Here is a 23,268-nt window from a genome sequence, read left to right on the forward strand (position 1 = left end):
TACCGAGGTTAAGGCAGTCTTCAGACCAATGATCTGTGGAGATGGTGAGTGGCAGGCATCGTGTTCTGATATCAACTGTTTCAATTTCTCCTTTTCAATTATCATTGAATTGAACACCAACTTTAAAGCAGAGTGAACTACCAAATAAAAAAAGGATCAAGTAACTTTACACATAAATGACTTCAGCAATTGCTGAACTTGCATATAATATTTAAATCAGTTTTCAAATAATGGTACTACACTTATACATAGAAATGGACACCTGGGAGAAAACTCAAAGCTGCAATCTAATTCGCAAATTCAGAAGATTCCACAGACCAGAAAAATTAAGCTTTAGTGGGTTGCAACACTCACTAGAGTTTATATTGGAAGAGCAACTTCAGCTGCGTGACCTCTCCTTTTCTTAAATAAAGGAAAATAATAAAAATAAGGAAACAGGTGCTTCAGAGAAGCATATATTCAATACTGTAGAGTTTTATCAGCTGACATGCATATATTAGCCTGTATTCAAATTTCTAGCTGATGCATAATAATGTGCAAATGGGGGTGTTGATGATTTTATGATGTCATTGTATTTCTAGATAAATGTGCAGATCAAAAAGAAAGGCAGTTTATTATAGGGTAGTTCTAACAAAAAGTGTTCCCAGTGCAGAACATTGCATGCCAGAAACATATATTAAGAAACTGGGTGAAGAACTCAACAGTTGTCATAGGAGAGAATTATTCAACAGACATCTAGCAGGCCTGTTGACCTTCATACACAAACTCCCAAGGTGTCTTCCCACTGGGCAATGTTCTGCAACTCGTTATGTAATAGAATCTCTGCTTACATATCCAAGTAATGACGGATGATTATTGGAACTGTACCAACTAATAAAGGGCAGGCATGCTAAGGTCCTTCATTTCCCCAATACAGTGCATGTGGTTGTCTCATATTAGTTGATAATGTACATCAGGTAAATGCATTCACAATGCACATAAAAGTTCATGATCAGCATGGACTCTAAACAGCAGTGGCTTTTGTGGACTGTCTACAGCATATGATACAGCTAGTATGAAGGGACAGTCTTCTGCTGAAAACTGTTAGAATACTATGGTGCATACTAGCACTGCAACTACTAACGCCCATGCTCATTAACCACAAGTTCCTGTAAAGCTCACTGAGCAAATTAGCAGACCTTAACTACTGAATAACAGTCTCCCACAGGGCTCAGCCTTGGGGCCATAACTTGTTTATATTATTAATGGCATTCCATCACCCCAGCAAAGAAAATCTGGATATGCAGATGACCTTGTGATAGCTATTCAAGTGAGAATGCTTACCCAAGTGGAACGCATGCATACAGGAGACTTAAAAATACTTACGGACTGGTGGATTTGTTTAAATGCTTGTCTCAGAATTTCATTTGAGCAACCAGCATGCAAAGAAGCACCTGAACGGTGCCTTCTGTGATATTGAATTTAGGCATGAGGACCTTCCAAATTGCCAAGGAGTAGTTCCAGATCATGGTCTCAAATAACAACATCTGATGAAAACTCCAATCGAGAGGAAGACTAGACATCAGCTTATCCACAAATTAGCTGGGACCAGCTGGGAGAAGCAGCTCATACCCTGTAGACAGCTTTCTTGACCCTTGTTTTCTCAGTAGTTGAATATTGCACACCAGCATGAGCAGAAAGTGTACATACAAATCTCATCAGCCTGTAACTGAACACTACTATGAGAATTATCAAGAGTAATGAAAATCAATGCCAGCAGTCTGGCTCCCTGTCTCTCATTTCTTGCTGCCACCTCTCAAGAGAAGTAGCAATAATCAGTGAACAACTGGGCCCTAACACATTCAGATCTGCCCGTTAATGAAGATATCCAGAAGCTCCTAAGATGCAGCCTCAAGTCCTGGAATCCCTATCAGTAGAGGTCTAAACTCTAAAAACCACAAAACTCTCATCCCTTCGGCAAGTGGTAGAGAAAGTGGGAAACCAGCAGGGTTAAGAAGCAAGACCTGATCATGGATTAATCACCCATTACACAAATAAATTTGTTGTTGTGAGCTACATCAGAACTTCATATGGACACTGCAACCATCTGCTACTGAAACGGAAGATGAAGGATAGCCCAATGTGTAATTGAGGAGAGGCTACCCAAACCACGGAGAATCACGTAAGCCATTGTTTGCTAAGATCCTTTACTGAAGAAATAGCTCCATGTCACCAAAAGGCATAGAAAGGATAGCAAACTCAAATGTGTACTTCGACATTTAATTCCACCCCAACCCCGCCCCAACTCCCAAGTTAACTCAATGCATTTTGGGAAGTTATACCAGGACAGGACATATACAGTGAATGGCGGGGCCCTGGGGAGTGTTGTTGAGCAGAGACACCTTGGGGTGCAAGTACATAGTTCCCTGAAAGTGGCAACACAGGTAAACAGGGTGGTGAAGAAGGCGTATGGCATCCTTGCCTTCATCGGCCGATGCACAGAGTACAAGAGTTGGGACGTCATGTTACAGTTGTACATGACGTTGGTTAGTCGCATTTGGAGTACCGTGTGCAGTTCTGGTCGCCGCACTACAGGAAAGACGTGATTAAGCTAGAGAGGGTGCAGAAAAGATTCACAAGGATGTTGCCTGGTTTGGAGGGCTTGAGTTATAAAGAGATATTGGATAGGCTGGGTCTGTTTTCCCTGGAGCGAAGGAGGCTGAGAGGGGACATGATAGAGGTATATAAAATTATGAGAGGCATAGATAGGGTAGATAGCCAGAGTCTCTTTCCCATGGTAGGGGTGACTAAAACTAGAGAGCATAGATTTAAGGTGAGAGGGAAGAGGTTTAAAGGGGATCAAAAGGGGTAAATTTTTCACACAAAGAATAGTGGGTATCTGGAATGAACTGCCAGAGGAGGGGGTGGAGGCAGGAACAGTAGCAACATTTAAGAGGCATCTGACAAGGCACTTGAATGAGCAAGGCCTAGAGGGATATGGAATTAATGCAGGCAGGTGGGATTAGTATAGATAGGCATTATGGTCTGCATGGACGCGGTGGGCCGAAGGGCTTGTTTCTATGCTGTACGACTCTATTCAAAAAGTCTTGGTTTCTGTGGTTATCTGTGTCGCTTAAAAACATTCAGCAAGTTATACCACAGTAGTAGTTACTAGTAGTAATTAAGGGCGATATTACCAGCTCGCTGACATTTTGCTGGCAGCGGAGTGACCTCCCCCAACCACCCCATCCCGGCCGCATGTGGAGGCCACCAGCTTCATGGACGCAACCTCCCAGCTGTAGTACGGGAAGCTATCAGAGCTGAAGGCTCCATGGCACAAAGAGGGGGCAGCGGGCAGGCAAGGTCATCCTGGCAGCCCCAATGGGCCATTGGGAGGGGTTTTCCTTCGATCAGAGGGGGCTCCCTGCTTAGACCCTCTGAATTTTTATTTTTAAACTTATTTCTCCCGACCTGCCTCAGCAGCACCCACCTCTGCTGGTGGGGCTGCTGAGGCTTCAGAGCCGTTAGCCCTCTGACTGGGCCAGTAGCATCGGAAGCCAACCCACCATCCTTAAATGGAGAGCAAGCTCAGAGGCAGCTAACGAGGAGGCTGCCTTTGGGAAAATAGTCCCACCAGTCTGGCTTGTGGCAAGTGCTGGCTCAGGACCTCCACCTGGTCCCTCCATCAGGGTTCCGGTGCCCATGGTAAAATTCCATCCACCGTCTCAAAACTGATCCAACTTATATGCAATGTCATTGTCTGTCTTTATCCTGTGCCTTCCCTCTCGCACCATTTTGCGGAAGACATCCGGCACTTATAAAACCAACAATACGTATTCCAGTAATGAGTATCTGATTTAATCTGGTCTGGGGTTAGCTCTAAGCCATTGCTTCATCTGGGCAATACTGTCCTTTCAATTTATACCAACCACTACTTGAATCTTATTCAAGAAACAAATATTTGTACTGTTATGGAATAAGTTTACCAGAAATGTAGCATCAACTTTCATCTCTGCAGGATATAATGAATCTTACGAACAGATGAATTAGGAGCAGTAGGCCACTTGACCCTTTGAACCTGCTCCGCCATTCAATAAATTCATGGCTGAACTGATTACTCCACATTTCCAACTACCCCCGATAACATTCCACCCCTTTGCTCATCAAAAATCTACCTGCCTCTGCCTTAAAAATACTCAAAGACTCTGCTTCCACCCCATTTTGAGGAAGAGAATTCCCAAGACTCAGGACCATCAGAGAAGATTTCTCCTCATCTCGGTCTTAAATGGGTGACCCCCTTTTTTTTTTTAATAAAGTGACCCCTAGTTGTAGATTCTCCCACAAGGGGAAAAATCCTTTCCATACCCACCCTCTCAAGACCTCTCAGGATCTTATATGTTTCAATCAAGTCACCTCTTACTCTTCTAAATTCCAGCGGATACAAGTCTAGCCTGTCCAACCTTTCCTCTTAAGACAGCCCACCCATTCCAGTTATTAGTTTGGTAAACCTTCTCTGTTCTGCCTCCAACACATTTACATCCTTCTTTAAATAAGACGACCAATACTGTACAGAGTACTCCAGATGTAGTCTCACCAATACCCTGTATAGCTGAAGCATAATCTCCCTACTTTTGTATTCAATTCCCCTCGCGATAAACGATAACATTCTATTAGCTTTCCGAATTACATGTTGTACCTGCATACTAACCTTTTGCGATTCATGCAATAGGACACCCAGATCCCTCTGCATCCTCTCACTATTTAGATAATATGCTTTTTTTAAATTCTTCCTGCCAAAGTGGACAATTTCACACTTTCCCACATTACACTCCATTTGCCAGGTCTTTGCCCACTCACTTAACCTATCTATATCCCTTTGTAGCCTCCTCATGTCCTCTTCACAACTTACTTTCCTACCTAGCTTTGTGTCATCAGCAAATTTAGCAACCATACCTTCGGTCCCTTCATCCAAATCATTTATATAAATTGTAAAATGTTGAGGCCGCAGCACAGATCCCTGTGGCACACCACTCGTTACATCTGGTCAACCAGAAAATCACTAATTTATGCCTACGCTCTGTTTCCTATTAGCTAGCCGGCCTTCTATCTTGGCAAAATGTACAAGTCAGTGTCTTACCAATATATTAAAACAGTGCATGCTGTATTTTTGCTGGTGCCTGCGATCCAAAGAATGCACAAAAAGAATCATTTCTGCATTTTAATATCTTGAAAATGAATAAAGTCATTACTACCTTCTTGGGCAATATGGCAGAAATCTGCTTGCAGTTTTGAATAATCTGAATGTAGGTCTGAACCATCTGAAAAAGGTCTTGTTTCTGCATGAAATACCTCAGACAGATTAGGATTTGACGCATGCAGTCGCATTGGGCTGGCAGAGATGGAAGGAACCTAAACAAAAGGAACATGTAATTATTTCTCACTGAATGCATTTTGGCTGAACAGACTTTGCTTTAAAATGATGAGAAAAAAACTTCCAGAAGTATTATGCATTAGCCAAGCAGAACTGAACTTCCAAAGAGCACAACTTTTTTTTTTTGTTAAGAATTAACCCTGACTATTTGATCTGTATCTCAGCTAAGGATTACTGAACTGTAATATATTGTCATGCAAACATCGTTCAACGTCGAACAATGATTTTTTATTAAATCCAACGGCTGGAAATCTGAATTAAATTTAAAAGAAAAACAGATAAAAGGTGACTACTAGCAGCCAAAATGGCCACCCCAATCACTATACTCCACATTCCAATGCATTGAGGTGGGGAAGAATTATCTGCACAGTCCCTTCAAGATGATTACCTGGGGAATTTGAGTGAACTATCTATCCTGCTCCCATTATTAAGACATTAAGGCCATCACTTGGATATTAAACTGGTGGAGACAAACCACTCAGACCTAATCACTTGAACAATGGTACCTGGTTGAGAGAAGGGAATTCCTAGACATGGACTGATTAAGTTGCAAGAGGGAATACACACTGGTAACCACCATGTTGAATCACTGTGACAGTCATGTGTCAGGTCAGGCCCACCATCTGTGTGCTTAAGCGGGCATTTTCTCTGCAGCAATCAGACCGCTAGACACCGACAAGAGAAGACCCAAGTGGGGTCTCTCCTCCCTCTCTCTCCAATCCACCTTGCAAGCTTCGAAGCATACCTGCTGGCCGTAACCCCCTTAGGTCTATCACTGCTGCAGACAGAGAACCTGTGAAGGACATCGACATCACTGTCTCCAAGAGAACCACCGAATCAGCTGGCTACATCTGCAAGTCGGAAGCCTCAAGACCACCAAATTCAGCCTGAAGCCAGCCGAATCACCCACTCCAGAGACTGTATACTTTCTTTAAATTTCTCGGGACTCTAATTTGACTAATCTATCCTTCCCCACTCTGACCTATTTTTGTGTGTGTGAACTCAGAGCATGTGCGTGTGAGAGCGCTAGAGAATGAGCGAGAAAGTTGAACCGTAGTTTATTATTTTACTTACTTCAGTTTAAGTACAATAAAGCTAATTATTTTCTTTGTTAAACTCAAGGAAACTGGTCCGATTGGTTCTTTTATGAGTATAGCACGTAAATAGTTTAACACTGGCAAGTATAACCACAAAAAAAAAAGATATAAATCTATTGTGGTCAAACAAGGAGGGGAAAAAAAAGTTAAACCTTTGACCACCCCCCCTCACTTGGTTGTAACAATATCTAAGCAAGTAAAATCTGAAGCAACATTGATAACACTTAGAATTGGTTTATTATAGTTTTGAATGACAATTGCCAAACGTGTGCGTGTGCATATGTGTGCGTGCCTGTGTGTGCAGCAAGAGGGGGAATTGGGGGGGGGTGGAAACAAAGCATGAAAATGTGAACCTAATTAACTCAGCATGGAGTCATAGGTTGATAAGTAAATTTTCATGGAAAAAAATTAGCAGTGACTAATTATCAAAGATTGATAACTAGTGATGACTAGAACTACCCTTCAAAACAATCACATTATGTTTGATATTCCAAAAATAAGGCTGTAAACACAGCTTCCATTTTAATGTAGCATCACCTGTAGTGTTGATTTAGCATCTTTGCCAAAACTTTTGGTGCGCCATCTTCTCGGAGCACGTTTTTCCTTTTTGGGACTTTCAAAGACATATCCCTTTGACAAAGGAGAAAAAAAATTGCAATTTTATCAGAAAACAATCCTTTTTAAATGAAAGAGAGTTTGTTTTATTTGATTCTCTGGTTCATACCGTGAAAGGAACAGCAATGTTCACTTATTTTTGCCGAGTTTACCTGAATAGTATTTATAGCTGGTGATGAGCATGTCCCGTGAATAACCTCCATGCTTTGTAAAAGCTTTGTCAATTCTGTTAAATTGGAATGACACTGAGAAAGATCTAGAAGAAAAAAAAATTTTATCAGAAAAAAAGCTTACGGCAAAAGAAGACAAACATTTTAGATTCTCAAACCAATGTGAAACACAACATGCAAAATAAATAAGGTAACATCGACAATACAATTTATGGATTAATCATGAATGCATGCCCACAACAGTCGACATCAAGACTGCCCAAACACATTTCAATCCATATTCAAAGGCTGGTTCCAGAAATAAATGGATAATGCTAACAAGACACTCCACTCACACAAGCATAATCTGCAAATGTGTGTACACACAGTTATTTGGGCAGAGAGGTAGGGGGACGGAAAGGTAGACCAAAGCAAAATCCTATTGAAAGTACTGCAATTCAGTGAAGGTCATCGACCATTTCACTCTTAATAGTAAATTTGGTCAACTACTGTATTCAAGTAAAAAAAAGTTTTCACCTTTTGAACATTTATCTATATCTTCGGAACTTTGCAACCATGCTGCCACCTTTGATTGGCTGCTGGAGTAAGCGAGAGGAAAAACGGGGCTGGTTTGGAATGACATCTGTTTGGTTAGACTGCCTCTCTGCAACTGGAAAAAATCAGAATTCATTACTGCTTTGAAAATGAAGATTGTGATTTTTTTGGTATTGGTATAGAACCGCAATGGGATAGCTCACAGGGTTACAAAAAATTTACAGCCTGCGCACAAAATCTTTGGATTGTATTTTCAAGAGTATTGTTTACACGTTATGAAGCATTTGTGCATTTTTTTTGTAAGGCACATATAAAATAACATCAGACTTGATGCATGCAAAATGTCAAAGTATTCTGATCAAAGCAGGATTCAACATTGATCAGAAATGGAGTTGCTTTTAAAAAAAGCCTTGGAAGTATTTGAAAATTGGAGTACAGTTTCCCCAAGTTATTTTGGTTTGATTTTTACTTCAATATTCCTGACATTTGCCTGAACCTGGCCAACAGCTTGTACAGAAGCAATCTTGCAATATTTTCCCCTCAGACGTCTCCATTTTTGGAGTACCTAAATTCTCCTTGATGTCTCCTGAAATCTGGAGCTGATTGTGTAGAGAACTGCAGATGCAAACCTTCAAACTAGCATTTAGCAGTACCTGCGGCTAATAGGCATAATTTTTTCCTAGCTTCAACTTTTAACTCTGTTGCCTGTTGTTGTCAAATTTTTTTTGTATGACTCACAGAATAATCACAGGTATTCCCACCTAATCTGTGGCCAACTAACAGATGATGAACTCAGTGTTACAGCACTCTACTTTTCTTTTAAATGGAGCAATTCAATGTTGTCTAGAAGTATAAATGGAAAATATATATCCAACGCTCTGGGCCAGAAACCGAATTAATCCTTTTTCAAGTACAACTCCTGTACCACACCTGAAGTATTTATCCATGTATGTGTAGACATGAAGGATCTCCTCCTGGCTATACCATCCACCACTGGTGGTGTGGCTATTTCCACAAAATCACAGTGGTCTGCCCCCTACTCCTCTGCCACTTTCTCACCTTGTTCCACCCCTCTCACCTCATTTAAAATCCACCCAAGTACATCAAGTTCCTCACCGAGATACCTTTACAGCTTTCCTCTCTCAAACACAAGCAAGTGGTTTCTCATCCTCTGTGATTTCAACCTTCATCTCAACTCATCATGTTCTCTTTCCTCAGAGCTCACTGCCTTCCTATCCTCCCTTAATCTCTCCTTCCATATAAACTCCCCTGCCTAAATTCAGGGTCAACCCTTTGACCTTGGCATTAAATATGGCTTCTCTACTCCCATCAGGTCAATCACAGATAAGGACATCCCTGATCACTTCCTTGTATCGCTTTGAACCCACATCCTGCTACTACCTGTCCCGTCACCAACACCACCCCCACCCCCGCCGCCCCAACAACCTCTGTGTCCTAATTCCTAATTGTCTAGGCTTTCTGCAGCTATCAACACATTCAACCACACCCTCACCATTTCTCTCAGCTTGGCCGTTCCCCTGGGACAGCCCTCATAACTGCTCCCTTAAATCCAAGAAACATGGACTCAAATGTTTTTGGTAGACAACTGATTTAGCCATCCATCGCCAGATCTGACTGGGCCACTCAGGTCTTGCCAAAGATGCTCAATATTGCAGGATAATTCTGGAATACAAAGAAAACCCCTGCTTCTCTTCCCCACTACAAACCGTCTTTTTAAACCCTGCTCCCCTGTCTCTATCACCTTCACGTCCAACAAGTGTGAGGAGCTCATGGACTTCTTTGTCACTACCAAGACCAATCAATTGCCTCTGCAACTTCCCTCCCTTCCCGTAATCCACCAGGTAAAACTGCCGCGAAGGTCTCCTTGCATCTTTCTCTTATTTTTCTCCCATCTCCCCCTCATGCATTCTCTGAGCTCATCTCGTCTGAGAGACCCACCTCCTGCTCCTTCAACCCTATTCCCATGCATTGTCCATGCAACTTTCCTTCCTGGTCCCAACATTAGCTAATACTGTTAACAATTCCCTCTCCTTAGGTACTGTCCACTCGCCATCAAATCTCCCATCATCACTTTATCATAAAACCCACCCGTGGCCCTCTGTCCTTGCAAACTACAGCCCCAACCTCTCTCTCCTCTTCAAAGTCACTGAATATGCAGTTGCCCATAAATCCATGCCCTTTTTTCCATTCAGGCTTCTAGCTCTGCCAAAGTATTCAAACAGCCCTTAATAACGTCACAAATGACATCCAGGATGACTGTGGCAAACTATCCCTGCTTATCCTTCTCAACCGGACAATGGTTTCTCTTCCTGATCCCAAGCTATTGTCCCTCAGTAATCAAGGGAGGGGGGCCTTGATCCCCTCTCTCTGGCAATTGCCTGAGGCTGAACCAGACCGTTGGCAACCTTGGTGTCATATCTAACTGCGAGATGAGTTTCTGACCAGATATCCACTCCATCATCAAGACCATGTACTTCCACTCTGTAGCATCACCCGATGCCACCCATGCCTTAGCTCATCTGCTGCTGAGATGGACATAGTTACCTCTAAACTTGACTATTCAAATGCACACCTAACTGGCCTGCCATCTTTCACCCTCCAAAAACTGCGTGCCTGAATTCTAACTTGCACCAAGCCCCGTTCACCTGTGCTCAATTACCTACATTGGCACTCAGTCAGGCAACAACTCACTGAAGAAGCTCATCCTAGTTTTCAAAACCCTCCATGGCCTTGCCTCTCCATAACTCTAACCTCCGCCAGCCCTACAACCCTCATATCTCTGCGCTCCTCCAATTCTGCCCTCTAGCCCATCCTTGATTTTAATCACGCCACCTGATCATAACAGTTTCCCAATAGAAGGGTGAGGCTAAAATTACTAAGACATTGCCCCTCCATGTTTTCAGATGATGTCATCAGAGCACAAAATAATGGGGAAAGGGCCAACAATACACCCTGAGGTAGATCAGAGATAACTATGCTGGCACAGGAGGACAAGTAAATTGGAGAATAAGTCATTGATGACAACTGTGTGCTTAATGCAAAAAAGGGAACAGAAATAAAAAACAGCAGTGAAAACAGCAGGGTATTTTTGTAGGATCTAATATCTATCAAACAAATTTACCAATTAACTGTTGCCCATTAGTGGAGATAACAAAGGATCTGACTCAATTCTTAATATACGGTTATCAACACTATCCACCATCTTAGTCATAACCCAAGATACTACAACGTCCCTCTTGATAGTGTCTTGGTAAGAAGTACAGAATTTAGCTTAATTCTCCGCTGCCTTCAGCAGTCACTGTATTTTAACCAATAACTTTTCTTTAAAAGACAGCCATGTAATGAATGCTCGGTCTTTCATCTTTGATCATTCATGACAAATGTTTGGAAATTAATTTATTAAAACATTGACTTAGATAAAAGAGTAGATGCTAGCAATAACATGTGTGTAATCTAGACATGCTGTCAAATTGAAACCGGTTTGCTGTCTTAACCAGATTTATTTCATCTACGTTCTGGAATAAAATTGAAGAGCAGCTTACCAAATTCTTGGTTTATCTCACACTCTTCAGCCTTGGTAATGTCCTGCTCTAAAAGGACCTTGGCTCTTCCCCTAGGCTTCTCAACACAAACAATTTACTCTCCTTCAGTGCTCTAAGATTTATTCTTCTCCAAACAATCCACCAATATAGCAATCTCCCTTGATAAGTGGGGGCAAGTAAACTTTTCATCAGTAGCACGCGAGTTGAACTTCAGATGCATTCTTCAAAAAGAGTACCTTCAGAATATTAATTAAGAAAGCATCTATGGTAACAGGCTCCACAGGAAGGGTTAAAAAAAACGAAACATTAGCAAAGAGGGGGTCAACCCCAAGGCTAAATTCAGTTTTCAAAGGAAGCAAAAAATATTCCAGACATATAATTTTATGGGCTAGCTGCTGCAACAACAACTTGTATTTATATAGCACTTTTAAGGTAGTAAAATGTCCCAAGGTACATCACAGGAGTGCTGTCAAACAAAATTTGACACCGAGTGACATAAGGAAATATTAGGGCAAATGACCAAAAGCTTGGTCAAAGAGACATGTCTTAAGAAGAGTCTTAAAAAGGAGAAAAAAAAGAGTACTGAAGAATTCTGAACGTACACCAATGCCAATTACATAGCACTACTGATGCAGGCATCAATGCTAGAGGAAGCAAGTAGGACACTCACATGTGACTTGGACCAACTGGAACACTACTTCTGGACTTGGCACCTCGGCCCCAATCCAAAGAAGACAGCTGTGTTGGCACTGCATCTGAACAATGCCACTGGGAAAGCAGTCAATGTTTCCTTTTGCAGAAGGCGACTTACCCATGGTCCGGTCCCCTCCTCATACTCAAAATACCCAGCGTCACCCTGGACAGGACTCTCACCCATCAGCCTCATCGCATCAACAACCAAAATGTGAAAACCAGAATGAACCTGGTCTGGAAGCTCGCTGGAACATGGGGGGAGCACAGGCAGAACACTTCACACCGCTACAGTGGCCTTAATCTACTTGACTGCAGAATTCTGCTCTACCTCATGGATCTACAGCTGACACACAGGACATGCAGCTAAAGGTTGCCATAAAGACGGAGTCAAGGACCGATAAGTGCACTCTAACTGAGTGACTCCCCATGCTGACCCACATCGCCCACCTATGATTCACGATAATGCCATTCACAAATATCTGATAAATCCTTCACTGAAGCACTTAAAATTGCACCAGTTATTCTGGGAAAACGCAACTAATATTCACGCAGCTGGTATTAACCCACAATCCAGATGGGCGGAATCGTGGGATGCATGCAGCATAAAGAACCAACACCTCAGCAATGACCCAATAGCAGAGATCCTTGGCTTCAACCTCCCTTAAAGGCAGCACACAGCAATCAACCAAATCTGCACAGGGCATGGACGATCCAGCCACCTGCTCTGCAAGCAGATGATGAGGGACAACTCAAACTGTAATTGTGGCCACGAGTCCCAGACCATGGAACACATCACATCAACCTGCCCACTAAGATCTGTTATGGGAGGCACCTCATTTCTCTGCAAAGCATCCCAGGAGGCCACGGAATGAATAACCAAACTAGTCATCCCATTATAAGCTTTTCCCATAATAGAAAAATATCAACTCTTTGTCCACACAGCCAAATAATCGAATTGAAATTGATGGAACCCAATGGTCTTTGCACTTAATCTACAGTAGATTAAATATTAAGTAAATTATAATGTAAATTCCCTCCTGCTTGCAAAAGACAATCACTGATATTACTTCTGTATATACTGTTTCTAATAACAAATTCAAATCAATAATTTAATATAGATAGAAAATAATTGGTCTCACATTCATTTACGTCAGTGCTTTCCGTCTTCCATTCATCCTTCTAACCATGCCACCTCTTATTTTATACCATGAGCCCTAATCTTTGCAACAAGTCTTTTGGGTGTGAGGTCTAAAATACATCACATCCAAATGCTTGACAATTAATGATATTAAAATTTCCAAGTTTGGTTTAATTCCAGGATCAGTTGTCAGTGGCAACAGTCAAGGCATTAAACAGCCACATGCAACAGACATAGTTGAAAAAAGCTGAAACACGCACATTTAACATTAGATGTAGAGAAAAGGCTTAACTGATGGTCAAAGATTTCCTTTGTGCACCATGTATAATGAAATTAATAATTAGAAAAATGAGTACATTTATAGTTTCTATAGTTTCTTCTGTGGAAGAGCCTGTCACTCCAGAATTGGCCTTTATAGCCACTCCAGGCGCTGCTTCACAAACCACTGACCACCTCCAGGCGCGTATCCATTGTCTCTCGAGATAAGGAGGCCCAAAAGAAAAGGAAAGATAAGCCAAGCACTGAGGAAGTCTTAACTTGCCCGTGCCCTATTCAGTGTTTGAACATTGGTAAAATAGTGATGAAAAAGTCAACATGGATTCAAAAGATTGTTAATACTGCAACAGGGTAATTGCAACTGATGCATATATGGATTTCCAAAAAAGCAGGTCATTGCAGATTAATGGTGATGGCAATGAGTCTTGGAATAAGAGGCAAAGCATCACGTTTGATAATTTACTTAAAATAAGGTAACACTGACCAGAAAGAAGCTAGAAGCACCACACCCTGGAGGTTATTAATGACTTGGACAGGGATGTCAGTCGAATTCCACGTTCGCAGTGATTGGAAGCTAGTCAAATATTGAGGAAAATTATTTGGGTCTGTTGACATTTTCTAGTCAGGAGTTGACATCATAGGATATGAACTGAAGTTTGCTTGGATTTAATTAATCACATCATAGAAGAATAGCATGTTCTCCTTATATATTACAATGCAGTTACATGTCCCAGTTAAACTTCACCTATCCAAATGCATAAAGTATACACAAGACTGAAGTGCTGCCCAACTTTCAACAATATGGTAAATTTTCCTGCAGCAGCCTGGAGTTCTTTGTAAATAGACAAAAAAAATTCAATTGCACTATTTTACAAAGTCTTGTAGCAAACAAAGTCCCATGCTAAAAGCCAGTATTCAAGATAAAAATTCCAAATTCACAATTCTAATTATGATTCAAGGACAGCCCCCATGATTAACGAGCAGTCCATTTGGAACAGGATGTGCATCATCTATACTAAGAAAGACATTCTAAATTTCTCAAAAATATTATTTATATTTTTGTGAAAAAGATGAGGAGTATCTAGGTTCCAAAGCAGATGCTTCCATTCTTCTGCATCTGTGAATGCAGCAGATATGCTCAAAAGAGGCAAGTATAATCCAGATTCACAGTAAATCCTCTTTACTTTGCACTGTAGTGGGAATTTCTCAAATTTCTATGCAAGCTGAGTGAAATTGCCAATTTGTGCAGAATTAAGGGTGTAGTTTTCATCAATGGGAGCAGGGTTTAAAATTTGTTGTTAGTTCTACATTATCTTAAACTGGGATGAAAGCCTCTCCATTCTATCAAGTCTGAATTCAAATCCAGTTCCCACAGGCGAAAGGCTAATTTTTGAAACCAGTGTGCAACAAAGTTTCCTCGTAAAACTTTTTAAAAATCGTATTATTTGCCAAAATTTAGAAAAGTTTGCCTTTAGTAGTTTTGATTGAAATATTTACTCTAATACAGATTTAAATGTATAACAGGCACTTGCTATAATTTATTAGTTCAAAAAGCCAAATAGTTCTTTTCCACAATAATGGGTCCAGGAATTACATTAGTTTCCTTTCAGAACTAATACATGAGAAGATACCAATGAATTTGATCATCCCTTACCTTTGCTAATGCTTCCTTTGTTACCTAGATTATATCTCCAATGCCCAACAGGTTAGGTTCTTTTAAATGGCTGCTGATATACATTATGCTTGATAAAATTACAGTGCATTCCAAGATCAGACACAAAATCAGATACAAGAACATAAGAAATAGGAGCAGTAGACTATATGGCCCGTGAAGCCTGCTCTGCTATTTAATATGATCATGACTGATCTTCTGATTCAACTCCACTTTCCTGCCAGCACGCCATATCCCTCGGCTCCGGGATCCCAAATGTCTGCCTATCTCAGCCCTAAAGATGTTCAATGATGGACCATCCACAACCCCCTGTGGTAGCGAATGCCAAAGACTCAACTCTTTGAGGAGTGAAGAAACTTTTCTTCATCACTGTCCTAAATGATCGACCCCTTATCCCTGTTCCAGATTCCCCAGCCAGGGAGAAATAACCTCTCAGTGTCTACCCTGTCAAGAATCATTTATGCTTCAATCTGATCACCTCTCATTCTTCTAAACTCCAGAGAATATAGACTCAATTTATTCAACTTCTCATCAGAAAACAACCCTCTCATCCGAGGGACCAATTTAGTTAACCTTTGCGATATTGCCTCCAATGCAAGTATATCCTTCCGTAAATACGAAGGCCAAAACTATGTACAGTACTCCAGGCGTGGTCTCACCAAAGTCAAGCAAAACTGCGGCAAGACTTCTATTCTTGTTCTCTAATCCTCTTGCAATAAAGGCCAACATGCCATTTGCCTTCCTAATTGCTTGCTGTATCTGCATGGTAACTTTGTGTTTCTTGTGCAAGTACACCCAAGTCTCTCTGAACATCAACATTTACAAGTTCCATGCCTTTTAAAAAATATTCTATTTTTCTGTTCTTGTTATCAAAGCGAATGAACTCACACTTTGCCACATTATACTCCGTCTGCCACCTGGTTTCCCAGTCACTTAACCTGTCTATATCTCTTTGCTGCCTCTGTGTCCTCCTCACAGCGTGGATTCTCACCTACCTTTAGGTCATCAGCAAGCTTAGATATATTACTCTCAGTCTCTTTGTCTAAGTCATTAATATAGATTATAAATAGCTTAGGCCCCAACACCGATTCTTACAGCATTCCAATAGTTACAGCCTGTCAGTAATGAGCACAAACTCGGGAATTTACGAAGTGTGGGAACACAGTGCTGTGAGGGAGGAGGTGCTGCCTTGGTCTTCTACAGAAGAAGGAGTGAACCAAGAAAGGTAGCCAGAGACAGTGTGACCTGAAACCCAGGATGATATCAAACTGAAAGATAAGGCCTCCAAATGTTGCAAAGATTCAAAAATTAGTTGTATGCCAGAAGATTGGGAAAAGTTTGGAAACCAGCAAAGGGGAGGCGGGGGGGGGGGGGGGGGGGGGGGGCGGGGAGAGAGCGAGAGAGGAGAAGGGGGGAGGAAGAGGGAGAGGTTCCTTCTCTGTTGTCTTCAAACTCAGCAGGTTACTCACGTGAACAGCTTTTTTTTTTAAACAAGCTCTCCTGCATTTTTGTGGATTCTCGATCTTAGCAGATACCCTCAGTGGGGGGGGGGGGGGGGCGCGGTGGAAAGAGAGAGAGAATGGAATGCTGTCTTTTTACAGTGTCTGGTGATCAAAATTCATTTGGGTTAATTGGATAGGGAGCAGTTCCATTGTCTTCTCCAGGCAACTGTCTCTTAGAATGCAAATATTTCCAGCCACTGCTATGATCGCTTTAAACAGGTCATCTTTTCAGTCCAGCAACAGTTTAATGTTTCATATGATAAAATTAATATGCCTCATTCGTGGCTGGTGATGTCTTCATGACAGTATTTTGAAAGGGAAATCATGTTTAACAAATTCTTAGAGTTATTTGAAGATGTAAAAAGCAGGTTGGATAGAAGGGAAGCAGCAGATGTAATGTATTTGGATTTCCAAAAGGCATTCAATAAAATGCCATATAAAAAGGTTATTGCACAAGTCAAGAGCTCATGTCATGGGGGAAATATATTAGCATGAAGAGAGGATTGGCTAACTAACAGGAAACAGTCGGGATAAATTGGACATTTTCAGGTTGGCAAACTGTAACCAACAGAATGCCACAGGGATCAGTGTTGGGGCCTCAACTATTTACAATCTACACTAATGACTTGGATGAAGGGACCAAATGTATTAGAGCAAAATTTGCACACGAAATAAAGATAGGCAGGAAAGCAAATTGTAAGGAGGACACAAAGGGTGGAATTTTATGTTCTCCCCTGGGGCAGGCTTGGAGGCGGGGCAAGCATAAAATTGGGTGGGACTGTTTGAGGGCGGGGGTGGGGAAAGAACCCCGCAACGCTGAAATTTAGTCCAGAGCAGGAAGGCCTGTGAACGAGGGACCTGGCACCAGGAAGAGGGGCCCACCGCTGTCCTTACTGCTGACCCCCCCCCCCCCCCACCCTCCAGAGACCCCTCCTGTCCTGACTTGCCTTAAGCCTTGTTCCAGCGCCGGTCCTGTGTGTCTGGTCGCTGCAGCTACAGCAGCAGCAACTGCCTCCATGGTGATGCTGTAGCTGTCAGCCTCTGATTAGCTGACAGCTCTACAAGGGCAGAACTTCCAGCAATGGGGTCCTAAATCCTACAGAAGGCCCGCTGCTGTCAAGTTGTGCCTGATTGGTACTAAATTCGGCAGATTTTCCGTACAAGAGGCAACGCGGGGATCGTGATGCAGTTTCCCCCAACATCGAGACCCCCACCGCCAGCATAAAATTCTACCCAAAATGTCTGCAAAGAGATATAGATCGGTTACATGCTAAAATTTGGCAGATGGAGTATAATGTGGGAAAATGTGAGGTTGCCCACTTTGGCAGGAAGAATAGAAGAACAAAATACAACTTAGAGAGAGACTGCAGAATGGTGCAGTACGGAGAGCTCTGGGTGTCCTTGTACGTGAATCACAAGTTAGCATGCAGGTACAGCAAGTAATTAGGAAGACAAATGGAATGCTGGCCTTTATTGCAAGGGGGATGTAGTATAAAAGTAGGGCAGTCCTGACACAACTGCACAGGGCATTAGTGAGACTGCATCAAAAGTGCCACATACAGTTTTGGTCTCCTTACTTAAGGAGGGATATACTTGCATTGGAAGTAGTTCAGAGAAGGTTCACTAGGCTGATTCCTGGCATGAAGGGGTTGTCTTATGAGTAAAGGTCGACCAGGTTTGGCCTATACTCGGAGTTTAGAAGAATGAGATGTGACCTTATTGAAACATGCAAGATTCTGAGGCAGCTGGACAGGGTAGATGCTGAGAGGATGTTTCCCTTGTGGGGGGATCTGCAACTTGGAGGCAGAGTTTCAACATAAGGGGTGTCCCTTTTAAGATGGAGATGAGGAGGATTTTCTTCTGAAGGCTTCTCCAGACAGCAGTGGAGGCTGGGTCATTGAATATACTCAAGGCTGAGTTGGACAGATATTTGATCTACAAGGGTTTTGAGGGTTATGGGGGGCAGGCAGGAAAGTGGAGCCAAGATCTTACTGAATGGTGGAGCTGGCATGAGAGGCCGAATGGCCCACTCCTGCTCCTATTTCTTACCATCTTAACTTGAAAATGCCCAATATACCCCTACTCTTTTCTCCCTGTATGTGCTAATAATATTACCCCAACTCCTTGAGCCCTTATTAACCTTTTCTGTGGCATCTTATTGAATACCTTTTGGAAATCCAAGTGTACTAAATCTATTGGTATCCCCTTGATCTACCCTACTCGTTACGTCCTCAAAAAACTAATAATTTTCTCAAACGCCATTTCCTTTTTGTAAAATCATGTTGACCTTGACTGATCACACTAATTTTCTCAGTGCATTGTCAAGACTGCCTTCATAATAGATTCAAGCACTTTCCCTGATGACTGATGTCAGGCTAACTGGCCTGTCGTTCCCTGTTTTTTTCTCTCCCTCCTTTCTTGAATAGTGATGTTACATTTGCTAGCTTCCAATCTGCTGGGACCTTCTAGAATCCAGGGAATTTTGGAAAATCATAACCAGCACATCCACTATCTCTGCAGGTACCCATTTTAGAATCCTAGGATGTAGCCTATCAGGTCCTGGGGATTTGTCAGATTTAGTCTCCTAAGTTTCTCCAGTACTTTTTCTGTGCTGGTATTAATTACCTTAATTTCCTCACTCTTACTAGCCCCTAGGTTACCTCTATTTCTAGTATGTAACTTGTGTTTTCTACTGTGAAGACAGACAAAATAATTTTTTTGTCTCTGACATTTCCTCACTTGCCATGGTCTCTGGTTCTAAGGGGCCAATGTTTACCTTGGCTACTCTCCCCCTTTTCATATACTTGTAAAAGCTCTTACAATCTGTTTTTATATTTCTAGCTAGTTTACTCTCATTCTATTTTTTCCTTTATCAATTTTTTGGCGGCCCTTTGCTGGTTTCTAAAACCTTTCCAATTCTCAGACTTACTGCTATTCTTTGCTACATTACAAGCCTCTTCTTTAAATCCAATACTATCCTTAATTTTCTTAGTAAGTCATGGATGGATCTTTTATGCGGAGTTTCTGTTCTTTAATGAAGTGTATTTTTCTTGAACATTTTGAATTGTTTCTGTAAATGTTTCCCACTGTTTATTTACTGCCATACCCATTAGTCTATTTACCCACTCAACCTTAGTCAGCTCTCCCCTCATAACTATGCAATTGGCTTTGTTTAAGTTTAAGATTAGTGTTTGGGACTGAAGTATATCGCTTTCAAACTTAATGTGGAATTCAATTGCATTATTTTTTCTAGAGATACAGCACTGAAACAGGCCCTTCGGCCCACTGAGTCTGTGCCGACCATCAACCACCCATCTATACTAATCCTACACTAATTCCATATTCCTACCACATCCCCACCTGTCCCTATATTTCCCTACCACCTACCTATACCAGGGGCAATTTATAATGGCCAATTTACCCATCAACCTGCAAGTCTTTGGCATGTGGGAGGAAACCGGAGCACCCGGAGGAAACCCACGCAGACACGGAGAACTTGCAAACTCCACACAGGCAGTACCCAGAATTGAACCCGGGTCGCTGGAGCTGTGAGGCTGCGGTGCTAACCACTGCGCCACTGTGCCGCTTTTCCCAGTGGATCATTTACTATGAGATTACTCCTTAACTCTGCATTATTGCCCAATCCTTGATCTAAAATTGCTATAATTTCTAGTTGGTTCCACACCATATTATTCTAGGAAACGGTCACAAAAGTATTCTCCAAACTAATCTGCCAGACGACCTTTGCCAATCTGATTAATCCAGTCTATACCAAGATGAAAGGCCCCCACAATTACATTGCCTCAGTTACAAGCTCCAATAATTTCTTGCATAATGCTTTGTCCAATGGTATAACTAATGTTAGGGAGGCCGATAACCTACTCCCACAGTTCAGAAAAGCAAAATGACCAGGTAACAGCTTTAACCCAAGCTGGGAAAAGGAGGAACACTGCACAGGACTGGGAATGTTGAAGCGGAGTAAGAACATTACAGGCATATGATTTGAAGTAATCTTTAAATTTTATGTTACTGCTCTTATTTTATTTAACACACCCAGTTTCTTTCCCCCATTGTTGAATGTGAAATTTCAGTGCCCTATTTAAAGTATTTCCATTTCAATATTTTTGTTCTACCACCAAGTTATCTAGTTTCATTTTTAAGTACTGCATTTTCACTTCATTACTGCTCCCATCTTAAACAAACAGTGTTTCTCAACCTTATTTTGCATTTAAGTAAATCAAACTCGACTTCCACCCGAGAAGGGGAAAAAAGCATAATTGCAAAATATATTTTAAATGGACCTCCTGACTTTCAAAAGGTAAATCTGAACATTAAAAAGGTTTTCTTATATTCATCTGAGACAAATATACCAATACCATTCTACAGAAACTTAATGGAATGCCCTGTTTCGCACAAAATGCTCTTTCATCCTACTGTTCAGATCTTGAACAGCATGTAAAACAAACCTTTCAAATTCTTCAGTATTAATAATAAACACAAGGGTAAGATTAATTAACTACATCCGCCTCCAGGACACGAATGGTATACCTCCAACTGGGTCTGCCATACAATTAACACGTAGCTATAGAAAATCTAGCAAAGCACCATAATTGGCTATTCATTTAAGAAAATACCAGCCAGCACTCATCACAGTGAATGACTGTACTGGGTAACCTACATACAGAAACTGGTTTGCTTAAAATGCTTTAACTTAATTAAACCACTTTTACCCGTGCTTCCAATAATGGATACGTTAGAGCACCTATTAGGAATCATACTTCTAAAAAGAGTACCAGTTAAAACGATTTCTAATATATTAAATTCTCATACATAATGCGCACTTCTTATAAACATCATTGCTATAAGTTTCAGGTTAGCCTTAGATAGTCTCGTGGCCTGTAAGTGGTCCAACTGTCTTAGTTTTAAGAGTATGCCTATACTGTCACAATCTGAATTGGATATTTTATTTTATTTTTTACATGTGCCTATACGTATGTCTCTCCAATCTTCCTAAAGGCAGACTGTGAAACACAATGAGATTGGAATTACTAAGCTTTTTAATTTATAGACAGCAAGTGAACACAGAGAAAATACCACTACTTTATTCAATTTGATTATTCTTCTTGAAAGATCGGAAATAAACAATAACCCACAGACACGGTCCCTCTCATGCACTAACTTACTTATTTTTGCTATTACCCTCTGTCTAGGAAACGTCTAGTTCCAAAAACTGAAAACTTGCATTTTAGCTTCTAGGTTTGCGCGCCACCATGCAGGCGCCAGCACCATTTTTAAAGGGCTTCAGGCCCTTCAGTCTCATTTACATTTTAAACGGTCCTGTTTCAATAAAAACTGCAGAAAAAAATTTAATTTAACTTTGATTCCCCTCTCCTACACCCACCCCCCCACTGAGACCTCATTTAATAAATTGTCATATCCACCCCCCCCCCAAAAAAAATTTTATTCTCAACTTTCTCCCCCCTAACTTCAGCACTTTTGACCCTCAACCCCTTCCCATCATCCCCACAACCAATAGTTTTCCCCGCTCCCCACCCGAAGAATTTCACTCCTCCCCCCTCCCCACCAGTGTCAAGACTTGGATCTCCAAACGGAGATCCGAAGGCGCAGGAGTTCCAGCCACCAGCCAGAATATCGGCATGGAATGGCCGTCAGGACAAGGTAGGTTGTTATGCATTCATTTAAATTTATTTTCGTATTATAATGAAGGCTCCACTGCTGAACGGCGTGAGGGCCATGCTGAGGCCTCGCCACCGCCAGTAAAATGCGATGGTGCCTTCCCGGCATCAAGGCCTGTAGTGGGTCTCTCCCGGAAAGATTTTCCGGGCCTCCCTGCCATGACCCCCGATGGTCGGAGGGCTGGTAAAATTCAGCCCATAGTCTCTTGGGCTGAATTTTACCAGCCCCTCAATGTCACAGGTCACAGCAGGGGGATGGGGTCGGTAAAATTCTGCGGGAAGAGGCCGGCCTCGACCCCTGATGTCAAGAAGGGCCCACCGCACATTACCGACAGCAGGCAGACCTCGGTGCACCCCACCGCTGCTCGGCAGCAGGATCCCAATTACAATATGCAAACTTGTACTTACCTCTCCTGATTATGCAGCCCGCTGCCTCTCGCTCCACATTTCTGCATTTTACGTTGAACGGGTGGCCCTCACCTTCACGAACAGAAAAGCCAATGGGACATCAGAAGCAGAAGTACTCGCCAATGAAGGAGAGTCCAAATATTCGGGGGGGGGGGGGGGGGGGAGGGGAGGGATTACAGGGGTCTCACTCTGCATACTGGAAGAGAGGAGGGGGTCGGGGGGGGGGGGGGGGGCAGATTACAGGGGTCTCGTCTGCAAACGTGTAGTGAGCCACTGCGATCCGTCCTCCGTAACGGTGGTCAACTCTGTGCCATTGATTGCCTCTCTTCGTGAAGGAGCAATAGCACTCGAGTCACCCTGTATGCAGGGAGAGTGTCAGAGACAGTAGGTGCGTGAAGCTTATATGTCTGGTGGGTCAATCGAAGCAGCTAGTACAATCTTTGTGATCATGCGGTGTCACTCAGTGGGAGATAAGATGGGCAATGCCATGCAAT

General features: G+C 42.1%; 1 protein-coding gene across 2 annotated transcripts in view; it reads right to left on the reverse strand.

The window, feature by feature from the left end:
• Nucleotides 1-23,268, reverse strand: part of osbpl3b (oxysterol binding protein-like 3b) — a 215,970-nt gene that overhangs the window by 101,906 nt on the left and 90,796 nt on the right. For both annotated transcript variants that reach the window (XM_068058932.1, XM_068058942.1), the window contains exons 7-11: nucleotides 7,809-7,941; nucleotides 7,275-7,378; nucleotides 7,045-7,137; nucleotides 5,232-5,388; nucleotides 4-137 (exon numbers count right to left, since the gene is read on the reverse strand). In XM_068058932.1, coding sequence (XP_067915033.1) covers nucleotides 4-137; nucleotides 5,232-5,388; nucleotides 7,045-7,137; nucleotides 7,275-7,378; nucleotides 7,809-7,941 — 621 coding nt within the window. The remainder of the gene's footprint in view (nucleotides 1-3; nucleotides 138-5,231; nucleotides 5,389-7,044; nucleotides 7,138-7,274; nucleotides 7,379-7,808; nucleotides 7,942-23,268) is intronic.

This window comes from Heterodontus francisci, chromosome 2, assembly GCF_036365525.1.
Source record: "Heterodontus francisci isolate sHetFra1 chromosome 2, sHetFra1.hap1, whole genome shotgun sequence".
Classification (NCBI taxonomy): domain Eukaryota; kingdom Metazoa; phylum Chordata; class Chondrichthyes; order Heterodontiformes; family Heterodontidae; genus Heterodontus; species Heterodontus francisci.